This window comes from Battus philenor, unplaced genomic scaffold (assembly GCF_028537555.1).
Source record: "Battus philenor isolate CCGP_79_NKW_IND1 unplaced genomic scaffold, ilBatPhil1.0.hap1 SCAF_6, whole genome shotgun sequence".
In the NCBI taxonomy this organism is placed as follows: Eukaryota; Metazoa; Arthropoda; class Insecta; order Lepidoptera; family Papilionidae; genus Battus; species Battus philenor.
This window is the reverse complement of record NW_027181726.1, coordinates 6,543,064-6,565,210: the sequence shown is the minus strand read 5'-3', so window position 1 is coordinate 6,565,210 and position 22,147 is coordinate 6,543,064. Positions and strand designations below refer to the sequence as shown.

Here is a 22,147-nt window from a genome sequence, read left to right as displayed (position 1 = left end):
TAATTTTAAAAACTATTTCGTTAACCTTTTATTTAGTACATTTATCTTATATAATATTTAAAAAAAAGATTTAATTTAAATCGTTTGCCATTTAAAAATAGAATAAATATGATTTCACCAGGTAATTACATTCTTAAGCCAGGGTGACTTAAAAATTGTACATGTTTGTTTAGCGGCAGTGACGCATAAAACACTTTCTTATCCTAAAGAAACTATTTTTTATGCGTTTATAACCGGAATGATCGGTTAAAATAGCAAATAGACGTAAAAAAATTTGCGCATGTTGTTCACGCTGGGCCCTATAAGTCCGCTTTTATGAGTCGTAAAACGAAACCTTGGCTGGCAAATTTTATTCCTTAATTAGGTTACTTTCCCATTTTACAAGCGACTTTAAAACGGGAGAGATATGAATTCTTAAACCTCAATCCAGTAATGAGTTTCTGAAACAGAGACCTATAATTTTTGGCCTAAAACATTCAATAAAAACTTGTGTCCATGTATAAAAAAGTGTTTAGGCATATTGCCAGTTGATATATTTGTATTAAAGGAGTTATTTATATTATAAACTAGAAATAAATGTGAACAATCGAGCTGCCCTTGTTAGTATTGGTAAATAGTGCATTCAGGCCTTGACACGACCTTCACCCTGTCGTCTAACATGCAGTGTGCATGTAGTAAGTTTGGAATTTACATGAATATCAGAACTATTTTATACATTGTACTAATATTTAGCAGCGTAACGTCTGTGAATGTATCTAACACTGTTGGTTTTGATATTGTGGTTTGCTATACTAAATAATATAATAATCATCAGTAGCAAATCTTACGTAGTTTTAAAAAAGTATATTTTGATTTTTGATGAACTCGGGAAAAAATTATTATCTGTTCCCTTTTACTTTCTTACATTTGTTTGAGTGTTATCTGTGTCTTAATTTTATACAAAGTAAATTCTATACCTAAAAGTCAAAGTGCCTCAGTTGTAGAAAGAAACAGGTTTGTTAAAATAAAAAAAATAATTTTTGTTGGAATAACAAAGTTATTTTCATTGTTATGATAAAATATCTACGTAACCCAATTTATATGATGCAATATCAGTCTGTTTAATAACGGTTTTCCATGTTCATTATTTTAAGTTTCCGCACTTCGATTAAAACACTTAACTGTAAATTACTATATACGGTCTAGCGTCAAATTTGAATTTGAAACTTTTGTATGTAGATTAATTGTTATGTATTAGGACCAAGAGTGTTGTTATCTTTTGTTGGTAAAAATTAATCTTCCTCGGTTGAACAGTTTATATATAAAAGTTATGAAGAATAGTCATAAATAATTTGATTGTTTTTGATAGACTGAAAATTCCTACAGTAATTTCACGTTTTTTCAACGAAAACATCGTTATCACAAGTGAAATATTGCAGACGTGTTAAGTGTCTGCTTCAAATGGGCGGAGACCGCGATTTATTCACGTTTTTTATATTGTGTTTATTTAACTGCTACACTCTTTAAATCGAAGAAAATTTTTCTTTTTGCGCTTTGTTATTGATATTAGAGTAGTTCTTATTTTTAATATCATTTTTTTGATTGGTTAATAGACTTACTCCAAGAATATAAATTTGTATTTTATAACGACTAACTATATGTCCAATTACTAAACGACTAGACTAAATATCCAATTTACATAAGTAGGTCTAACATGTAGTTTCAGCCACTTGCATATTTCTATATACAGGATGCTTTATAAATCAACGTCAAGCCGAAATTGCTTTGCAACGCCGGCAGCAGGTAATACTGTCTGTGTCACGTATTTATAAAATCATTATCGTTCAAAAAAAAAAAGATTTAATGTTGAGATGTTTTTTCCATTGCTATGACTAAAAATCTTGACTCTTAAATATGTTTTTCATTATCATGTTACCGTTAGCTTCTTTAAAATACAAAAAAAACTCAAACTTTCACAAGATTCTTATAGAAAACAAACACTTTTTGTCATACCGTGTGCTAAACGATGTTTTTACATTAGCCTATAATTTAATGTTGACTTAAGGTAATTGTAATAATTGTATTCTTTGTAATACTATTATTAAAACAGCATATTGATTTAGAATATGACAGTTAGTTGCGATTTTTGTAATAACAATTTAAAATGTGTCTGTTCACGCCCTATTTTCAAACAAACATTGTAACTTTAACAGCTCGTTTGCTCGTTGAAAACCTTGTTGACGACAGCCTTGTTGCTGTTTTTGGCCAGTTTCAAATTCCTGTCATGTTTTTATCTTTTAGTTGCTATGATTTGCAGTCACAAATTTTTAACAGTTACGAATACATTATAAAACATATCGGTAGCAAAATTATACAGTGTTATTTAGTCATCGAAGTTACTATTAATAAAATAGGTTTTGTAATTGCAATCGTTGTTCACTACAAATATGTAAGATAGTTAATCTTTGAACTGGTAACCATTTATTACGGTACGGGTGCATTAATTTCTGTTTTTATAAAATTAATTAATTATAATAAATTAATGTATTACAATCTTTCATTACATAACTTTAATAGTTTCTCTAAGACCTTTTTTTAGTTATTTCTTTGACTCGATCATATAGTATTTGTTTAAATTATTTGTCCGACTTTCTTGTCTTTGGATATATTCGTTTACCAGGGAACTGTATATTCTATTAATACTGCACGTCTCAAAACTAGAAATGAGAATAGGTCCGATTTAGAAGATATCACTGCCAAATCCCCTGGGATTTTACTGTTTTTATATGTGCCTATAATAAGTATTCAATGAGGAACTGCTTCCAAGAAAGAATAATGCTTTTGTTGTATTTTTATTTTTAAATCTTCTTCATCAAATATCATAGTAGTAAAATTCTATAACATTACTTTATTTTAAACCGTAACAAGTAATTTGGCAATTTTGTTTTGTATATATAGTAGTAAGTAGTAAAGTAAAACAATTCTTAACGTTAAAAATTATTGTAATTGAAATATTTTTGTTTCTTTACAGGTGCTTGTAATGCGAAGTTATCAACTTGGTATGTAATTTTTTATATTATATAATGTGTTCATCCAAATTGTTTAAAAATTAAAAATTTACACGTAATGAAAATTTCGGAAGAAAAGAGTTATTTTCAATACCAATTAAAAATTCATAATTTTGTAAAAAATGTTTATTATTTCTTAATTGCACTTTAATGAGGTTTTGTTACAGATTTAAGATAGTAAATAGGAGACATGAACGCAGGAAAATCTAAAAAGCAAAATATAAATTTAAAAATTGAAGGAAGCGTTAATAAAATGATAATAATATCTGTAAAAGGAGATAACGTGAAGTGTTAACAATATTACGGTCGATGGAGTTCTCATGGATCGTGTGCAGATGAATCAGTCTTTGCCTACCAAGTATCACCGCCCAGAAGCATATAAAAGTTGCTCGCAATCCCTGCCGCTTGACATACTGTAAGTAAACATAGCTGTACCAGATAGTAGACGCCGCTTAATGAATACCGGGCCGAATTCCCAAACGAAGCTATGTTTGAATAATACAAACGTTTTAGTTTTTGGATCAAGGTGTGCTATACTACACTTGTTTGTTTTATATTGTTTGCGTATATTTCACGAGCCTATTTAGTTTTTGATGTATCAATACACAAATTACAAAAATTCGAGAGTAAAATAAATATGTTATTCCGACAACGATATTCTCCATCGTGATTATCATTTTAACCGTAGAACGTCACCTACTGAACTTTTGCTCCTTCCATAGATTGCCATTAAAATCGATTGTAAGCCGCTTGTATCCAGGGTCTTTCGGCGACCTTAACAAGGTTGTCTGCTCACCTTGTATCGTCGTTGTCGGTCTGTAGTCTCAACTCCAGAGGCTTAAGGCCCCGGCGGTCACATGTTATATGAGTTATATGGTCTGCTCACTGCTATTTTAACTTGCTAATCCGCTGGGTTATGTTGATTGCTTACTCGTCTGTCTACAATTCTCTCCTCTCTCTCTCTCTCTCTCTCTATATATATATATATATATATATATATATATATATATATATGTTCGATCTCATATGGAAGAACAACAAATACATAACAAGAACATTCGATCTGAAGCTTGTAACCACATTTACCATTATTATTTCAGCCGTAAGTCGTCAACTTTTGCACTGATAGAGATCACCATCATAGAGAGAATAATAGAGAGCACGTTTTTGTAGAAATCTAATTCAGGTTTCGAAATCCAACAAAACTATGTTGTTTTGTTTTTTGATGGTTAAAACCCTTGAAAGTATGAGTCGAATTTGTCAAGACTCAAACAAAGTAGTACATGAAAATTTCAACAAAATTTGAATACAGAAGTAGAAAATAATTTTTATCCGGTAAAAAACGTAAGCAATAATAGAACGACCATTATTCAGAAATCAAGCTAAAATATGTTCCATATCGAAATCAGATTAGGCGTGTAATCAAACTAATAAGCACTCTCGAAAGTATTCAAAGTTCACACTATAGGCGGAAAAATAAATGAGAAAATGTCCAAATACTCTTGAAACCTACAAATAGTAGTTATACAAAAAATACTATAATAAATGGAGTTGAAAATAAAATACAGTTTTTAAAATCATAGTAATTAATTTGACTATATTAGAGACACTCAGTTTTATTTGAGTAAATGTGTTGAAATCCAGTGTTAGAAATATTTATGCATTTGATACCTCAGCATGAATTATATTATTTGACATGGAGTGTCTCATATGAATATCTTATGCTGTATGTTTCTTATAATTGGTGCTTATAAAATGAAGCATTGTTAAATGTATATTTAAAGCTGTCAATGATTGAAAATATATTTAAATGTCCTTTGTAATAGCTAAATGTTGTAAAAGTCGATGTTTTAAGTCTACGATTAATTTTAATTATTTTTGCGAATGTCTGTTTTCAAAAAATATTAGACGCTGTTAACAACAAATGACGTACATATTATAATTTCAAAATAATAATAATATTCTCGTACATTTGATCAATGTAATCACAGAGGTTTCCATCTGCAACTGAATACACATATTAATGCTTATTTAAATTACTCCGGGCATATATACCTCTAAACTTTATACGAATCTTCCGTAAATGAAATCCCGTGCAGTAAGAACATTTGCATCATCCCTCACTCATTGAATGTATTTTTTCTTTAGACGTAAAGAACCTGTTTTTCACATGTAGTTATCTGATCGGAAAATTGCGCACAATTTCATCGGGTAGACGTTGATAAGCACACTTCGTGAAGTACCGTGCGTTAACAATAACATTAATATGTACAATAATGCTTAAGAATTTTAGTTTTGATATCAAGTTCTGATACGAATTCGTCTTTACTAATATATATAAGATATGGTTTTTAATAGAAATTTCCGTTTTAATAAAAATACCGTACTCGAATTTTTTTACTAACGCTACAGTATTTGTACGTTTACAGAATTCTCCCCAAGCGCCTGGTTTATTTTTCGTACCGTCTCTGTAGCATTATGACAATGTTTACTTTCGTTTGAAAAATGACTCGAATATCGGTAATTTACAACGGTGTACAATTTTTAAATAAATTCAAAATGAAAGATTTTTTTGTGGAAATGTATGTTTAGAAATAGGTATGCCTATATAAGAAGTTAAAATAAAAGTTTAACGAACACGCAAAATAATCGTGTTCGTGTAAAAAAGGTACTTATACTTAATTTATTGTCTTTTATTAGAGAAACTCTACGATACAGTAATTAACTTTGTCATAGAGTCATTTTGTTATAATATGAGTCTTATGGAGTTAGTTATATTTATTTATTTATTCACATTATCCACACCACAGGATCATTTATATTGGCTATTTGTGTTTAGCATGAGAAGAATGCCAAAAGAGTCCAATTTGATAAAAACTAGTATCAAATTAGGCTACACTATAATGGCATCCAACTTAAAGTTACAGGGGTGTCCCAAAAACACTTAGATGAGAATTTTTTGGGGTCACTTCAACAAAATCTTTAATACAGTAATAGACCCATTAATTTTCAAGCTTTGTTATAGCTTATAAATATTTAGCACTGCAATATGATTTTTTTACAAGTTTTTGGTAAATGAACTTCTTAAATTGAAAATACTTATGACATGATAATTCAGAGATATTACACCGGAGTGCACTGTAATAGCGTACGTTGTTGCCCACAAAAGGTTTCCTTATTTTATAAAATTTAGAGAAAGGTGTAACACACTTATATTTATTTTCGTGCTAATCTTAAGTATTTTGCTTTAAAGAGATGAATTGATAATATATATATATATATATATATATATATGTACATACATACATACATACACACACACACACTCGTTGATATATATACATAGCTCATTTGCTGCCAATTAACGTATCGTACACCTTATCCAAAAATCAATGGATTCAAAAATTCGGACAACTACATATCAAAATTAATTATTCTTTATTTTGTCTCCCTACGGGCTAAACTTTAAGAAGTTATAGCCTTACCAAATTTTGTCACATACAAAAAGAAATTAATATCACATATTTCAGAGGGATCATCATCTTATAACGGTGATTGGTACGAAAGCTTTAAAGCTTTTTGCAGACAAGTGATAAAATAATAACCCTGTATGTTCCGTGCCCTCTTTATATTTCCTCGAAGAAACTTTGCTAAGCGCGTCGATATTTTAATAACGGCGTGGTTGCTATATCTTTAAATTACGATATGTTGGTAATAATTGTTTATTTGTTTATATGTAGATGGCTACCACGCTCTTCGTTCCGACCGGCGGAGGGCGAATTGGCAGACTGCGTGCTGGTTGTGGGCGTGTCGCGACCCAAGCTCGCCGCGGCCCTGCTGTCTGTCACGCTATTATCACTTTTCCTTACGTTCCATGTACTATATGACAGTGCACTATACAGTATACAGGTGAGTTACTTTATACCTACAAATTGCGTTGTATTATTTTCAAGTATGATGAATTTTGTTTTCCAATTATTTTTAGAACTAGTAACTTATAAATAAATATGTATGTAAATAGTAAAACCATTAGATTATTCAGTAAATGAAAGCTCTCACTCCGCCAAGCACCGAGCTACATGGCGAAGCAGGGTCACCAGAACCGTCTGGAGCATTACCACGACCAGTCTGACATGGATGCGTACTGCGTACCTAAAACAAGTGTTGTATGAGAGGTCCCCAATAGCGGGGGCCGTAAATAAAAACAGAAATCTTATGTTCCACGACGCGATCGCTAAAACAAAATAAATCTTTTTTTTTGGAAACACGATGGAATTCTCAGTAAATATTATGATTGTTTATTTTGTACTTAAAATTAATCGAAAATGTAAAAAGCTGCACGAATATGAAGGAAGTACAAATACATTTGTAATAATCCATCCGTTACTACCTGCATTTGATACTTCATTCATTATCATCATATCAGCCACAGTATGTCAATCGCTGGACGTAGGTCTCCACCATAAATTTTCAATAAAAACGGTTAGAAATGACCTACAACAGGCGTCTTTCAATAATAATAACAAGATTGCCAGTCTACCTTGTAGGCGTACGTTCTACGCTGCACTTGCCAGTCTGGGATCTCTACTCTAAAATTTTTAGGCCTCAACGTCCATTTGATCTGTGGGTGGCTTGCCTACTGCCATTTCAACTAGCAAATCAGTTGGACTATTTTAGTTACTTTCGTTCGTCTCTTTCCGGATTTGTATTTCGATCTCGAGTACAGATTTTTCTATACTTACTTAATACTTTTTCATTCACAATTCAATAAATGGAGGGCTTTGCAGAAAAGTACCATATTTCAAATGGATTTATTTGTTACTTGTACTTCAAAATGACAATCTTCTCGTATTTGAGAGGTTGCTTCTTAAATAACAAAAAACATTTTTCAAGTTATTTTGTCATGAGTATTTGAATGAAATAAATAAATAATGAAAAAACTGTGTCTGCATAACTTATTCACTGTTCCGATTTTTTTTTGTAATATTAAAATTCATTACTTACCAAAGTTCGATAGTATGTATTCTAATTTGTTATTTGGCCTAAAGTAAAGAGGCTAAAGATAATAAAGTTTTTAATCTATTTACTAAACTGGAATATAATATTTAATGGAATCAGGCGTTACATTGCGGAAGTCCATCCTAAATAAGAAAGGACCAATATCTAGCCACCTCCGCACATGCAGTCACGACAGACAATGCCAATTACACAACCGTCGCATGCGCATTTACGAGCGGGCTGGCGGGCGGTGCACTTTCATGCACGACAACCACTGCATGTGCGGAGGTGGCTAGATATTGGTCCTTTCTTATTTTGAATATAATACGTACTGTAGGGGTGGTAGCTATGCCAGTCAACTGCTAACAACGCGAACCGACGTGTACTAGATCAGATTGTTTTATCTAGCTGCCGTTCTCATAAGATTACATGAAGTCTATACTATTTCACAACGTTACGTATATATGTATATATACGAGTATGTTTATATACATATACATATACGTATATCTAAATATATATACATGTGTGTAAGTATATACTCGTATATTGCTTCTGATGGACAAAATATTATTGAAATAATAAGTACTACATATCGACGACATGTCCATTTTAAAACCATTTGTTTCATAATTCTTTTTAAATTTACGTGATATTTCGAAGGCGAGGCAACCACAAAGGCAATTTTAACAAAGTAATTTAATACGTTCGATCATGGCAGGACATGCATTGGAACGTTCCAATCAAGTATTTTAATCGAACGGCTTTTATGTTGCTCAAAATGATAATGGCGTTGACATTCAATTAACCACACCATGCCTAGAAGGCTTAATGCCAATATACTTTATGTACACAAATTGACGTGAATCAATTATGTGTACGCTTTAATTATTGCGTCGATCGTAATTTCAGCCACATCAAATATTCATCGATTAATTCATACAAGGTTATGTTATTACGTATTCAGTGTAAATGCCATGGTATTTAAGATGGTTCATTTATCAAATGCTAGAATAGTACGAGGGCAACCTTGTAATTTTATATGTGATACACTTCTAATATACTTATATTAGTAAATATATTATTGTACTTTATTAACATTTGTCTGTAAATAATTACGATTTAAGTGCGTCATAAATTTGACTACTTGCAACGTATATGTCAAAAATCTTTTTCCTCCTTTTTTGTATCGAGGTGTTGAAGTGCTGTTTCAACATCATCACCATCATCATTATTTCAGTAATAGAATGTCCACCGCGCGATTTAGGTGTCCCACATAGATTTACATTGGAATCAGTTGGAAGCGGCCTCCATATTACCTCTTATGATGACCATAAGAATATCCTCTTTCTACCTAGTAGGTCTTTACCTCGAAAAGTAGCCGCCTGCAGCCAGCGTCTTCCGAAAGATCTTACCAAGGTCATATATCCATCCACAACGACCCTACGCTACGCTATTTATTCATATCTGATGCGTAAAGTGTAACTTTTTATAAGCATAATGTTAACATAAAACCTCTTACAGCCTCACTATACAGTTATAACTAGATAGCATTTAACTACATGAATACCCGTTTTTATATTTAGTAATATCCTAAATAAAATTTTATTGCTTATTTGTACAATACACGTAACAAAAATTATTTTCTTAGGCTGCGAGTATGGTCTCAGCTGCGCATGAAAACCATAACATCCTACAAAATCAACAAATGAACACGCGTACAATTAACCACCCTATGGCATTGAGGAAACGGCTTAAATTGCCCCGCCTTCCGCGCCCTGTACGAAGATTGCCACAGGTAAATACTATAATAAGGACCAACTCGTTGTATTAAGCCAATATTTTTGTGTAATTTTGACATGTAATAACATATATGTCAAAAGTTGATCGTTCCGCGTCTGCTTTATGTTGCCTGCACTAACTTGTGGATCTGATCTAATCCATTCTTGATAATTTTTAATATACCAAAAAAAAATCGTTGAAAATTATTTTGCATTTGTGTTTCGCATAATTCTGTCGACCATTTTTTCGGACGGAGCACAAAATTTCAAGTTTTTAATACTTATTGTATAGAAACGGATCGAGGTTTTCTACCCCGTCTCACTAGTGAGTTACTTCCCAGTAGGAACGTCATAGGACCTACGATAACAGCCAAAAAATAAAGGGTAAAATTGGAATATGGCAAGAAAGAAAAAAAAGTAATAATTAACTCTGGTACAGATAATAAGGAAATAAAATAATAATAATATTAAAATAAGACAAACAAATGTTAAAAGCAAAATAAACAAACAAAATTACAAGAAAATGTAAATGTAGGATCATGCAGAAAAGGCGATAGGAGTGAGGCGATGTACGAAAGGAAAAGTATGGTTAGAAGTGGAATGCAAGATGTTGTGAAGGGAAAAAAAATTAAAATGTTAAGAAAGATGAGCGAGGATTATTAATCGTATAGATAGTCCCTGCTTTACCATAGTAGGATTGAATATAAAGAAAGCCTTATTTTTCCAAAAATATCACGATGAATTAGTATAAAACTGGAAAAGTCTTATATAAATAGATTGATTAGAAGATTTAAAAATAGTGAAAGATAAAATATGAGATTTAGTTCCTGAAGTTAATAAGACACTTTTAAGTCAAAAGTGATATTTTTTTTTAACTGTCCATGTACTTTTAAAATTTTCAAATGATTATTTCAACAGGCTTTAATAATAGGCGTACGTAAATGTGGTACACGCGCTCTTTTGGAAATGCTCTATCTTCATCCAATGGTACAGAAAGCGTCGGGTGAGGTACATTTCTTTGATAGAGATGAGAACTACGCTCTTGGACTTGACTGGTACAGAAGTAAAATGCCTCTCTCTTTTAAAGGCCAAATTACAATTGAAAAGAGTCCTAGTTACTTCGTCACACCTGAGGTAATATATTTTTAACAGGTTATAGATATAAAAAACCTTGAAGGTTTCAACTTATAAGCTGTCAATTAAAATCCTATCCATTCTATCCTTTCAATCCTATTGATTCTTAAATCATAATTATAACAAAAAAGCGTTTTCAAAATTTGGGTTACTGTATGGTAAAATTTAATTAATTACAAAAAAAAACTTTTTTTCCGAGTGAACACTGTACAGAGTGTTAATGGAAATAGATGCAGAAACTAAAGTTTTATGCTGACAAATGAGTTTTACATTAAACCCTTTTTTTAAAGCTTATAAGCCTATATCTAATCACCCAGTATACTAAAGTTTCGTTGTGTAAAGTTTCTTGAGCAACTTTTTTGTGACAGGTGCCGGAGCGCGTTCGGGCAATGAATTCTTCAGTGCGTTTACTTCTCATAGTACGCGAACCAGTTACACGTGCCATTTCTGATTACACTCAACTAAGAAGTCGAGCCACACCTTCGGCTCCCGCTCACGCCCTTCTACCGGGTCATCAACCCCATCAACAACCCGATGCCGCTAAACCATTTGAACATCTTGCAATATCTCCGGATGGCTCTATTAATGTTGCTTACAGGTAAAATTAACTTAAGGGTATTTTTATTCTCGGCGACAAGGAACAACGGTTCATCTTATTATTTAAACAATATTTTAGATAAATATGGTTGATTTTAGAAAATATCGTTCTTCATCATTATATTACTTGGACATTCACGGCTGAGCAAAGGCTTTCCTCATATATTTCAATAAGACCGGTTTGTAACGGCGAACTTCACAATTTTGTCTGTCGAGAACCTTGACGCTCCAGTAGCCATGTATTCTGCACGCTGGACTATGTCGATTACTTCCGTTCATCTAAGAATCTTCATACTCCTTATTTGATTCCGTAAAGAAATCTCATAGCCTTTTTCATGGCGTATAGAACGACTGTGAGATTGCTAATAAAAACCCAAAGTGAGAGATTACTTTTCAGTGCTGTAATCATCACTAACACATTATGACGGTATTATCTATCCTTCCTTCTTTTCACCATTTCCGTTTCTCGAACAAAATCAGACGTACCTGTGAGATAACAGGCTTAACAAGTTTTAGTAGGCGTACTAGGTGAAATACTTTTGACTAATCTCTTAATCTACCGGTAGCGGACCTCAATTATCCGCAGTCATCAGACTTGGCCTTTTGCATCACTTTCTTCTTTCTAAAAGTAGAAATACCATTGATGGGTTTGTGTGACAATACACTAATTTTTTTTGATACGACAGAAGATAAGACTGCAACGCAGGTAGAGCTTTGAACAATACGAAAAACACTTATCAGAAGATATTATTACAGATATTATTATCATTAAAGACAACAAAAAGTTTATGATGAATATTGTAGAAAAAAATAAAAAATCGTCGTTTTTTCTTATAAATTATCATTATGATATGATGGAAAATAACATTTGTTAGAATTCAATTGTAATCTTAAATGTTCATGATTATTTCAAATTTAACGAGATGGAAATTTCTGTCTTCTTCAAGCGAGACAATTTGTACATTCAAGATTTTTTTTAAAACTTGAGTTAGAAACTACTAATATTATTTACAGACCAATAGCTATATCGCTGTACCATGCATATTTACATCGATGGCTCGAAATATTTCCTCGAGAGCAAATATTGGTGGTTAACGGAGATCAACTTATAGAAGACCCGGTGCCACAATTACGACGCATCGAAAAATTTCTTGGACTCGAGCATAAAATTGGTAAGTTATTTTATTTTAAATGAAACTTGGTAAAAGGAACGAAATTTTTTTAAAGGATATTTAAAATTATAAACTTGCGACAGAAAGAGTAGCAATTAGTTAAATGTTTTGTTTTAAAAACAGGCAGGAAGAATTTTTACTTCAACGAAACAAAGGGTTTTTATTGCTTGCGGAACGATACAACAGACAAATGTCTTAGAGAGACGAAAGGCAGAAAGCATCCCAGAGTCGACCCTGCTGTTGTTACTAAACTTCGCAAGTTTTTCGTCCAGCACAATCAACGATTCTATGACCTCGTTGGTGAAGATCTCGGATGGCCTGAAGACTAGGGCTGTTAATAGGAATTAATTCGTATGGTTTTAACCTACGTAAACTATTATTATGTGATTGAATACATATCAAAGTTATAAATACGAATACATATCAAAACGTACATATCATTAGTGATTAAGATTTTTTAAATTATTATATATACATTTAAGATATTGTAGATAAGGCACCTGAAGGATTATTTATTTATAGTGGAAATGAATTTAAAATATACCTTATTATGTATTTTGAAAGATTTGCTGTCGCTAAACATATGAAATTATTCTTATTAATTTAGATTTGCGTAGTTTTAGTTAAGGAAATGTGACGAAAGGTCGTAACGTAGCAAAGCAACACAAGAGTGACAAGATTTCGTTAAACAACAGTGTGTGAGAAGGGGAACAAGTGTTTAGAAATGGGAAAGCGAGCGTTGGTAACTAGATGTAGTATTTTGGTTATACACGCAGCCTTAAAATAGAAATATAATCTACAAACATTATCCGTATTGTACTGATTTGATAAACCGACCCACTGAAACCCTGAGCAATATATTTTTATATATTATTATTAAGTATTGTGTGCAACCTTATACAATGTTGGTTAGGTATACAGATATGAATTTACGTATTTGTGATCATTTCATTCTAATAAACGATTTATTTTATAGTATTAAGAGAATGTAACGTAATTTTAAATAACATTATTAAAATGTATGAGTGGCGTATATTTCAGCTTACTTCTATAGATGTTGTAATTTGGTCGTGCTGTGTGTCTTAATGTGTTTCTTTTATAAGTAAGTGTAATTTTTCTCTCATATTATCTTAGGACACATTTCACAAAGTCCAAAATTAATAATTCCATTGATGTTTGAAGAATGTAGGTATAATGTTGTTATATTGACTTCGTTAGGTCAGATGTATAACTATACTTCTATTTAATATCTTCTTTTTTCCTTATTCTTAAGCGTGTTTTACTGCAAGCTGTAGTAACAATAGTATACAAAGACGCTGACTTTATCACTTATTACATGAAATTATTTAAAGTGAAATTCGACGCGGGTTTTAGAAGTATTCTATTTAAGTGTAACGTCCAAGACTGAAGAGCTAGTTGAATAAGTCCAAGTAATACCTATTTAGCATAAAATGTCCATAGGTAATACGAAAGACGATCGAAATGAAGCGCTAACTATTTCATCATCAAAGTTTTAGTCGGGCCGGAGGCGTTTTTATTCTCCGTAGTCGATTTTAAATTAAAAGCTTCCAAATCCAATGTTCAGAATCAACGAATATTTACATGTTTTATATTTCGAAATTAGTAAGAATCATTTATTAAGCACGTGCACGTAAATACGATACTAAACAATGTGATTTATAACCGTACTGAGTAATTTATCCTTTAGGATCAGTAATACTTCAAATTATTGGGAAAATTGTTTGCAAATTGCTGAAGTAGACGTGGCGGAAATAATTGTTAGTAAAGCAAACCTAATTAAATATTCGTAAGTTCAAACGCAATTATCATTACTTCAGCATAATATGTAAACACAAGAATATCAAGCATATCAAATTAAAGATAAATTACTGTTAAGTTTATAGAATTAATTAGATGTTTAAATTATTTCAGTTGATCTTTTGAAAATTAAGATTCTTTGATTGTATAGTAATAATTCACTAGTTAATAGATAATTTTAATCACTGTTAAATGTTGTGCACTTTCATAAGATGTAGTTAATCAGTTAGGGCAATAATTTTTATAGTAAAAATTGTTTAATAATATGTTAGCAAATTTTCTATTTATTAAAACTTTTCAATGGCTATTATAGTGTTGTTTTTAAGTTCCTTAATCTCTTAAACTTCGCATTGTTTGGGAATTTATTAATCATTGTTTATTCATTTTCCTTGATGAAACTAATGTACTTAAAATTTTAAAGCAGTTTTAAATGTTTCTGCTAATTGACATATAAATACCTGTAAATATCCTCTAAAACTTCCTTTCCTTGTGTATATTGTACGTCTTCAATACAATTAAAAATAAACAATTTGTGTTTTTTTTTAATCCTCTAACCTCTAAAATTTACGAGAATTTAAAAAATTTTGACTATTTTAGGAAACAAACAAAAAAATTGTAAGTTATTCATTTATTGATTACCACCACCACCAGTAATGATTACAAATCATGTATACAAGAGCTATGAATGGTGAACTAGCATTATTCTACCAGTTAAATAATAATCAGTTAAACAAATAGCAGCGGTAAAAATTTAATATTATTTCAGCCGTAGAATGTCCACCGCTGGACATATGCTTCCTCTATAGATATAATAGGGTCAGTTGTAAGCGCGGCCGTCGTTGTTATGTCGGATACTTTTGTTTGTCTATGAATCTCTTCATTTGATCTCGTAGAGGAAGAAATCTCTGGCAAATTCATGATCAAGTATAGATATGGAATATGGGATAGGCCATAGAAAGCGAGTGAAACAGCAACGAGTTGACAGAAATTAACTAACAATCGTTCTCATTTAATTTCGACTATCTCAAACAAATATTTGGATCCATTTTGCCTAGTGGAGTTATAATACTTTTCTTATTAAAATTTTATTTTATAACAAACTAGTAGTCAATAAAAATTATGTACATCGCTATTTAAAACTTTGTAGATACTTAAAAATCATTTAAAACTTACGAGCGGATTTTATTAGTTAAAATATTTAGGACATGCTTTTCTATTAAAAATCACCATTTATTATTTATACTGAAGAAAAACCAAAGCCAGGGAGAGTTCTTGAACTAAAAATCTTAAATTTATGCAATATTAATCAATCCGCAATGAGCCCGCATAGTGTATTACGTTTCACTTATAAAAATTTCTAGATCCCTCTGCAATGCCCTGAACAAAAGATAGGTTTTTTGCAAATGGCTAATAATTTCAATCAGTAATATTATGATTTTAAACATTACATACCCGGATGTTATGTATATTATTCGTTATGTTATTTACACAAACAATAAACGAACGGTAGCAGTGTAATTTATTATCTAATTCCATTGTCTTACGGTCTATTGTCGTATAATTTTGCAAAATTTTGAACGTATGAATTATTTATAAAAGTCACGTTCGCAATTGTGTGCTCCAAAGATGTTGCAATAAAGAAATGTATCGCGGCACGGGTCGTGACAGGCAATAAAAGGACGATCCATTAGCAGGGGTGCGGTATTCTTATATGGTATACTGTCTTGTAAAAACAAGTGGATACACACCATAATTGACGCTAAGGAAATTTCATATGTAAAAATAATTATAATCAATTCATAAAATCATAACAATTGTAATATATATAACTTTGTAATGTAAAATGCATTACATTTTTCATTACATTGCTATCACTTAATTGTCGCGAATTAAATTGCCTCATTTAATAATAATATTTATGTATAAATTGCATTTTAGTAAATATTGTTCTTTTGAATTATAATGGTAAATTACCCTGTATTCTAGATATGAAAAGAGGGATCTTGTTGTACTGAGTTTGAATAAATTGCATTTAATAATTTTGCAGTCGTCGTAAATTTTCTGGAAGTTTCAAACTTTTTAAAACTTAAATTATGTAAAAAACTGCTTATTAGCATATTCAAGTTAGTTTTATTTTTTAATTTCTGAAAAGTTAATTAATGTGTATTTTTAACACATTGTTTCATTGAACCAATAAATATTCTGTTATAATTCTTTAAGATAAAATTAAAGATGTGCTTAAGTAGTTTGTAAAGTGAATGAAAAAAAATCTATTACAAGTATTCCAGGAACTTTTGATAATAAATTTTTAATAAAACGCAGTTACGTACAAAACAATATTAACAAACTCAAGAATAACTTTTCACGGTTATTTTTGACTCTTTACAAATATTCTTCATAGTACCTATTGATTTGAGTACATTCATTTTATATGCACTCGGTGTAATTAAAAAATAACGCCTTTAAATAATAATAATTTTTTTATTTTTGTGACTTAATTGTTTTGAAACTTAAACAATATTTTCTTTTTTAATAAAATGAAAATTATTTTCATTCTTTATTATTAAATTACAGAATCGTGTTATCAGGAAAGCACTCCTTATGCTTTTAAAAATATTTTTTAGCCAACATTTACTAAGTTGTATTTATTTTTGAAATCAATTTGCAAAAAAAAATCGTTTTCTATCTCTAGTAATTGAAGAAGACATCGTGTGGAATTCGATTGTTGGTTGTTAGTTCTTTGTGGCTGCGACATAATCTAGACCTCATTTACATTTGGGACGTGAGAAGAAGCCTTGCTCTTTGTACCAGCTCTCTGACATAATTTCACCTCGTTATAATAATATTTTTACACGCACAATTTTGTTATTCTATTGTAATGGTACCTAAATGTCTTTGAAAACGTATAACAACATTCGTCTCACCACTTAATGACAAAGAGATGTGAAAATATTACTTTCAATCTTTTCGCATTTGCTGAGGAAGAGAGGAAGAAGGTTGCGAGCAAATCCCTTTAGCACTCTGTATTGTAAAAGTATAAATGCCAAATAGTAGATAGCAGGGCCATTGTTTCGGTAATTGATTTTGCGAAAGAGCTTCACAGTTTTAATAATATAATAGGTTGGTTTCTTAATTGAAATATTTGTAAGTATAACCACTAATGATCAAAAATTCACTCACAGAGGCTTATCGATCCTGTAGTTGGCTATGATCGAGATTTCCACAAGTTTGTATCAAGAACGAGGAGATATGTAGACGAACTAAAGCTATGAACATAGCCCAGTGGAGTGGTTATTTGAAGTGGCAATGTGCAGGCCTCATAATACATAGAACAGATGGCCGCTGGAGTCTTAAAGTTCAAGAGTAGAGATTACGGATCAGCAAGCGCAGCTTAAGTCATAAGACACGGCGGATAAAGACTTTCTTAAGCCCTCGGGAGATGCCAGATGGAAGTCTCCAATAGATCTTATTGGAAATCTATGAGGCAGGCCTACTGCTAGATCTGAACGTCCTGAGGTTGAAATGATGATGCTAAGCTACTGTTCGAAGACTTGCCAGTTTACTACAGTGTTTAGTCTAGAGTATATAACAATTGCAACGAATTATAGCGCAACTAAAGTAGAATTTTTAAACTGTCTTTAAGCGTTAAGATTAACAAAAATAATCACCAGAATAATAGGTATCGATAACTAGCATAAAACTGCAGCTCTAGAAATCGTGCAATAAGACAAGTTAAGGTAATGTGTGAAACGTTAACGATCCCAGCACCGTAGACCGCGAACTTATCAGATTGCTGTTGTTACAAGTCATTTTGCTGTAACGACGCGCCTGCCCGGAAGCATTTCAATTCGACATCCGTTTCTTGTAATGCCTATCGAAACATATCTCATTTATTTCACTTTTATACAAATATTTAAAATCTTTTCCTTTTCACGATGATGTTGATGAAACATTTAATAATTATTAAGCATTAAAAGCTGTTTTTTATTTTTAATATTGTTAGACAGATTAACAGTTGAATTATCACTTTATTTGTGTTGAAAATTTATTATTCGAAATATAATTAAGCTGCGATCCGTGTTTATATTAAAAATTAGGCCACAGTACAGGCTATGGGAGCAATAGATTCGACTGGAAATAGTGAATGTGCTAAAAATTGTGATAATTTAGTAACGATGATCAAATCAAAATCTATATCAAGGAATTTATTGAAAAAAAAATATATTATAAGTGTATATTAACTCGATGCAGTTAAATCTTAGTTAAACATATCTTGTACAAAATTTGTGTTTTTGCTGCTTTTATTGACTCTGTACATGTCACACTTTCTAGAAAAATCGATAATGGTTTCGTTAACATGTAATAAATTTACATACACGTGTTGATTAGCAAGTAATATTATCTTTTTTATATTATTTTTTTTAGCAAATAAATATTATCTTTTTTTTTTTTCTTTTTTACTACTAACTAAATTCAATTCATGACATATTTATGACACTTTGCCGTTTCAGCACATAGATGCCCACTCCAAGGCCGTTCCGAGATATCGAAGATATATCATAATCACCACGTTTACCTAGGGGGTTGGCGATCTTAGTGTTGTATTATAGTGCGCATAAGATGCTGCTGCCCATCCTCTGAAAACTTGTTATGTACATAATTAATGCACAAAGTTATAATTCACACTTTGTCCATATATTACATATGTACTTAAGATTGTACCCCGAGAATCGAACCGGCGACAAGTCTCAGTCCTCAAGCGTTGGACCACTGCTTAATGATACTAATAATGTTCTGTAATAAATTTGGTATTAAAAAACTAAAATGCTTAATATTCTCAAACTTTTGATGGACATTGCCATGACTAATACAATTATGAACCGGCAATTAATTGTGTTTCTTCGTAGTTATTAAATTTTAAAAGGCGTTCAAGAAGGCAACGAGTACTCAGTGAAGAGCATAAGTTTAGCTGTTAACGCTGTGACCAGCTTAAATGGAGCACTCTTATTTCTTCTTAGAGGTATAACGTGCCTCGGAAGAAAGCCAAAAACTTTCGAATAATTTTGAATTATGAAAAAAATATGCTATAAACCGCGTGACATTGCAGCAATTCATTAACCTAAAAATAAATAATTATGGCGCCTAATTTCTTCACGATGACGTTTAAAAGTATTCTCTTCTGCTCTACTTTTTGTAAATTAACGGTAACGATTGCCATCATCATAAACACCATCACCATGTCAAATATGGTCTCCCACCACAAGGCATAAAGATCACTCAAATATCTACCTGTATCCAGTGACTTTCTGCGATCATGACTACAAAGTCAGGATTAGGTGGACCACCTATTCGAGGACCTACCCACACCGCGTCTACCGGATCGTGGTCCCCATTCGAGCCTTTCGATCCCAACGGCCGTCGATTGCACTAGCAACTGCCAACTGCTATTAGATTACCATATTACAGTATTAATAAAGTATACATGTATGTAACTATGTATGTTCTGATTTTACTGCTCCGCAATATAAGTGGGAGAAATTTAAAAAAGGGTCGAAAACTTTAAAAATATCTAAAAGGTTCGTTAACGCTGCTAAATAATAAAAGTGTTGTTGAAACGACTTTATAGCCTTTTACCTAAATCTTCAATATAATGTTAATTTTTATCAGTTAAATAAAACATCTATTTAGAATAAAGCATGAAAAATAGTAAAAATACATATTTATATTAAAAATTACAAGGTCTGTAAAATTAAGAGATTGGATGTGACATCGAGTTTAGCGTTTCTGTAACGACATTTACTACAGTGAAGAAATGTTACATTATTCAAAACACTCTCCGGAGGTCCGCTGGGTTTCCTCACGTACGCTTTTCATTTTCGCCAAAACAACAAATTGTTGTTATAATAGTCTATGAATGATTTTATGTTAGACTCTACTGCAAAATAAAATATGTCTAGAAAATAATAAAATAGTAGATTTTAGAGGCAGAAAGGCTGAAATTTCTATTAACATCCAGAGAGCTTTTAGGCTATTTACTGTGTTGATAATCTTTTACCCTTCCTCGTTTAGTGAAGACCTCGTTCATCTGACTCTGTTCTTACAGAGTGGGTCCATTTTACCCGGCATTTCATGACGTCATCCATCCATCCGTGGCCCTGTGGTCTTTATTAAAATAGGCTATACACCAGGAACCTTGTGATCTGGTAATGCGGCCATTCAAGTTCCTATTTGAGTGTTGCCACACTATGGTTTCTCTCTCCTCTGACTTCTGAGCCACTTCTTTGTCTTTCAGTCCTTTGAAATAGCATCCACCAACTACTTCTCCATAAGTATATTTATGACTTTAATAACAACCCAAATTTTTGCTCTATCTGATAAGGAAGAAATCGTTTAAACTTTATGGTAGACTCTTAGATTCATTTCAAGACGAGGTAGAGCTTTGGGAATGCTGTCCAATAAGCTCTTATTTTTTCCCGAACTCATTGTGATCGTTTCCTTTTTCTATTTTCATTTTCTGTTTGTTTTTATTTTTAACTCTCTGATCTCAATTTGTAATTCGTTGATGGCATTATTCATCACTTTGGTTTTGTTTGTGTCAAGATCAACTTTAGTGATGTAACCTATAGTTCAGTAATCAAAATCTGCAATCTACATACTTCATAGCCTGCTAATGCTGCTACCCATAAGCTAACTTATTTAACCAGCTTAGCCTAATAATGTTTATACTAAACATTATACTCTCTCGTCTCTCACAGGTAACAGTCCAATTAACTGAAACGTGATCTATGTTATCGGCGTATTTAAGGCTTGAAAAATATGCATCCGATATTAGAATCCGTTAATTTTACCAGTGTTGTTCTTTAATCGTCTTGCAAAACCCATGTTTTAGTTATAGATAATAGTATATTAATTGTAGATAAATCTTTGTGTATTTCTTATAATAAAAGGTGTAATAAGTGTGATTATCTCTCGTCTAAAGAAAATAATTTTATTTTTATACTATATGCATCTAGAAAAACAAAATTGAAGAAAATAAATTATACTACTCCGGAGATTACGCTTCTTCCGCAATGCTTCGTTTCTTTGCTACAAAACGTAAGTGCACCCGTGTTCTAATTATTTTACTTAACCACATTAAAAATACTCTGTCGTTGTTAATTCTGCTAATGCTTAAGGTTAATGCATTTTTATTTAAATGAACTATGTAAGAGAATTCACTTTAAATTAGATATATTATTTGAGGTAAGATATGATGAAATTTTGCCAAAAAAAATTTGCTTTTAATAGTTAAGTCAAAAAAAAATACAAAAAAAAATCTTGTGTTAAGTATTTTAAATAATAGCCTAATTTATACCACCTGTGCATTTTGAGATAAATGCTGTAATTATAAATATGTTATTTATGATTTAGAAACAGTTGATGCATTGTTGAGTGTTTAATATATGAGACAAAAAGATAAGCTTTTACTAGATAGATTAACAAAAGCAACTATTAGTATATAACAATTTCTTCTTACACACAAGTTGTATCACTGGCACAACGTATTCACAAACGTTTATCATTTCACTTGCCCATTTGCAATTTGCTTTACAAAAGTGTT

General features: G+C 31.5%; 1 protein-coding gene across 1 annotated transcript; it reads left to right on the top strand.

Moving 5' to 3' along the window:
* Positions 1-3,367: 3,367 nt before the first annotated feature.
* Hs3st-A (Heparan sulfate 3-O sulfotransferase-A) lies at positions 3,368-13,058 on the top strand. Its single transcript, XM_068773924.1, has 7 exons — positions 3,368-3,462; positions 6,788-6,956; positions 9,697-9,843; positions 10,745-10,960; positions 11,329-11,558; positions 12,572-12,729; positions 12,853-13,058. Exons 1-7 carry the CDS (start codon positions 3,368-3,370, stop codon positions 13,056-13,058), a joined length of 1,221 nt encoding a protein of 406 aa, XP_068630025.1.
* The last annotated feature ends 9,089 nt before the right edge of the window (positions 13,059-22,147 follow it).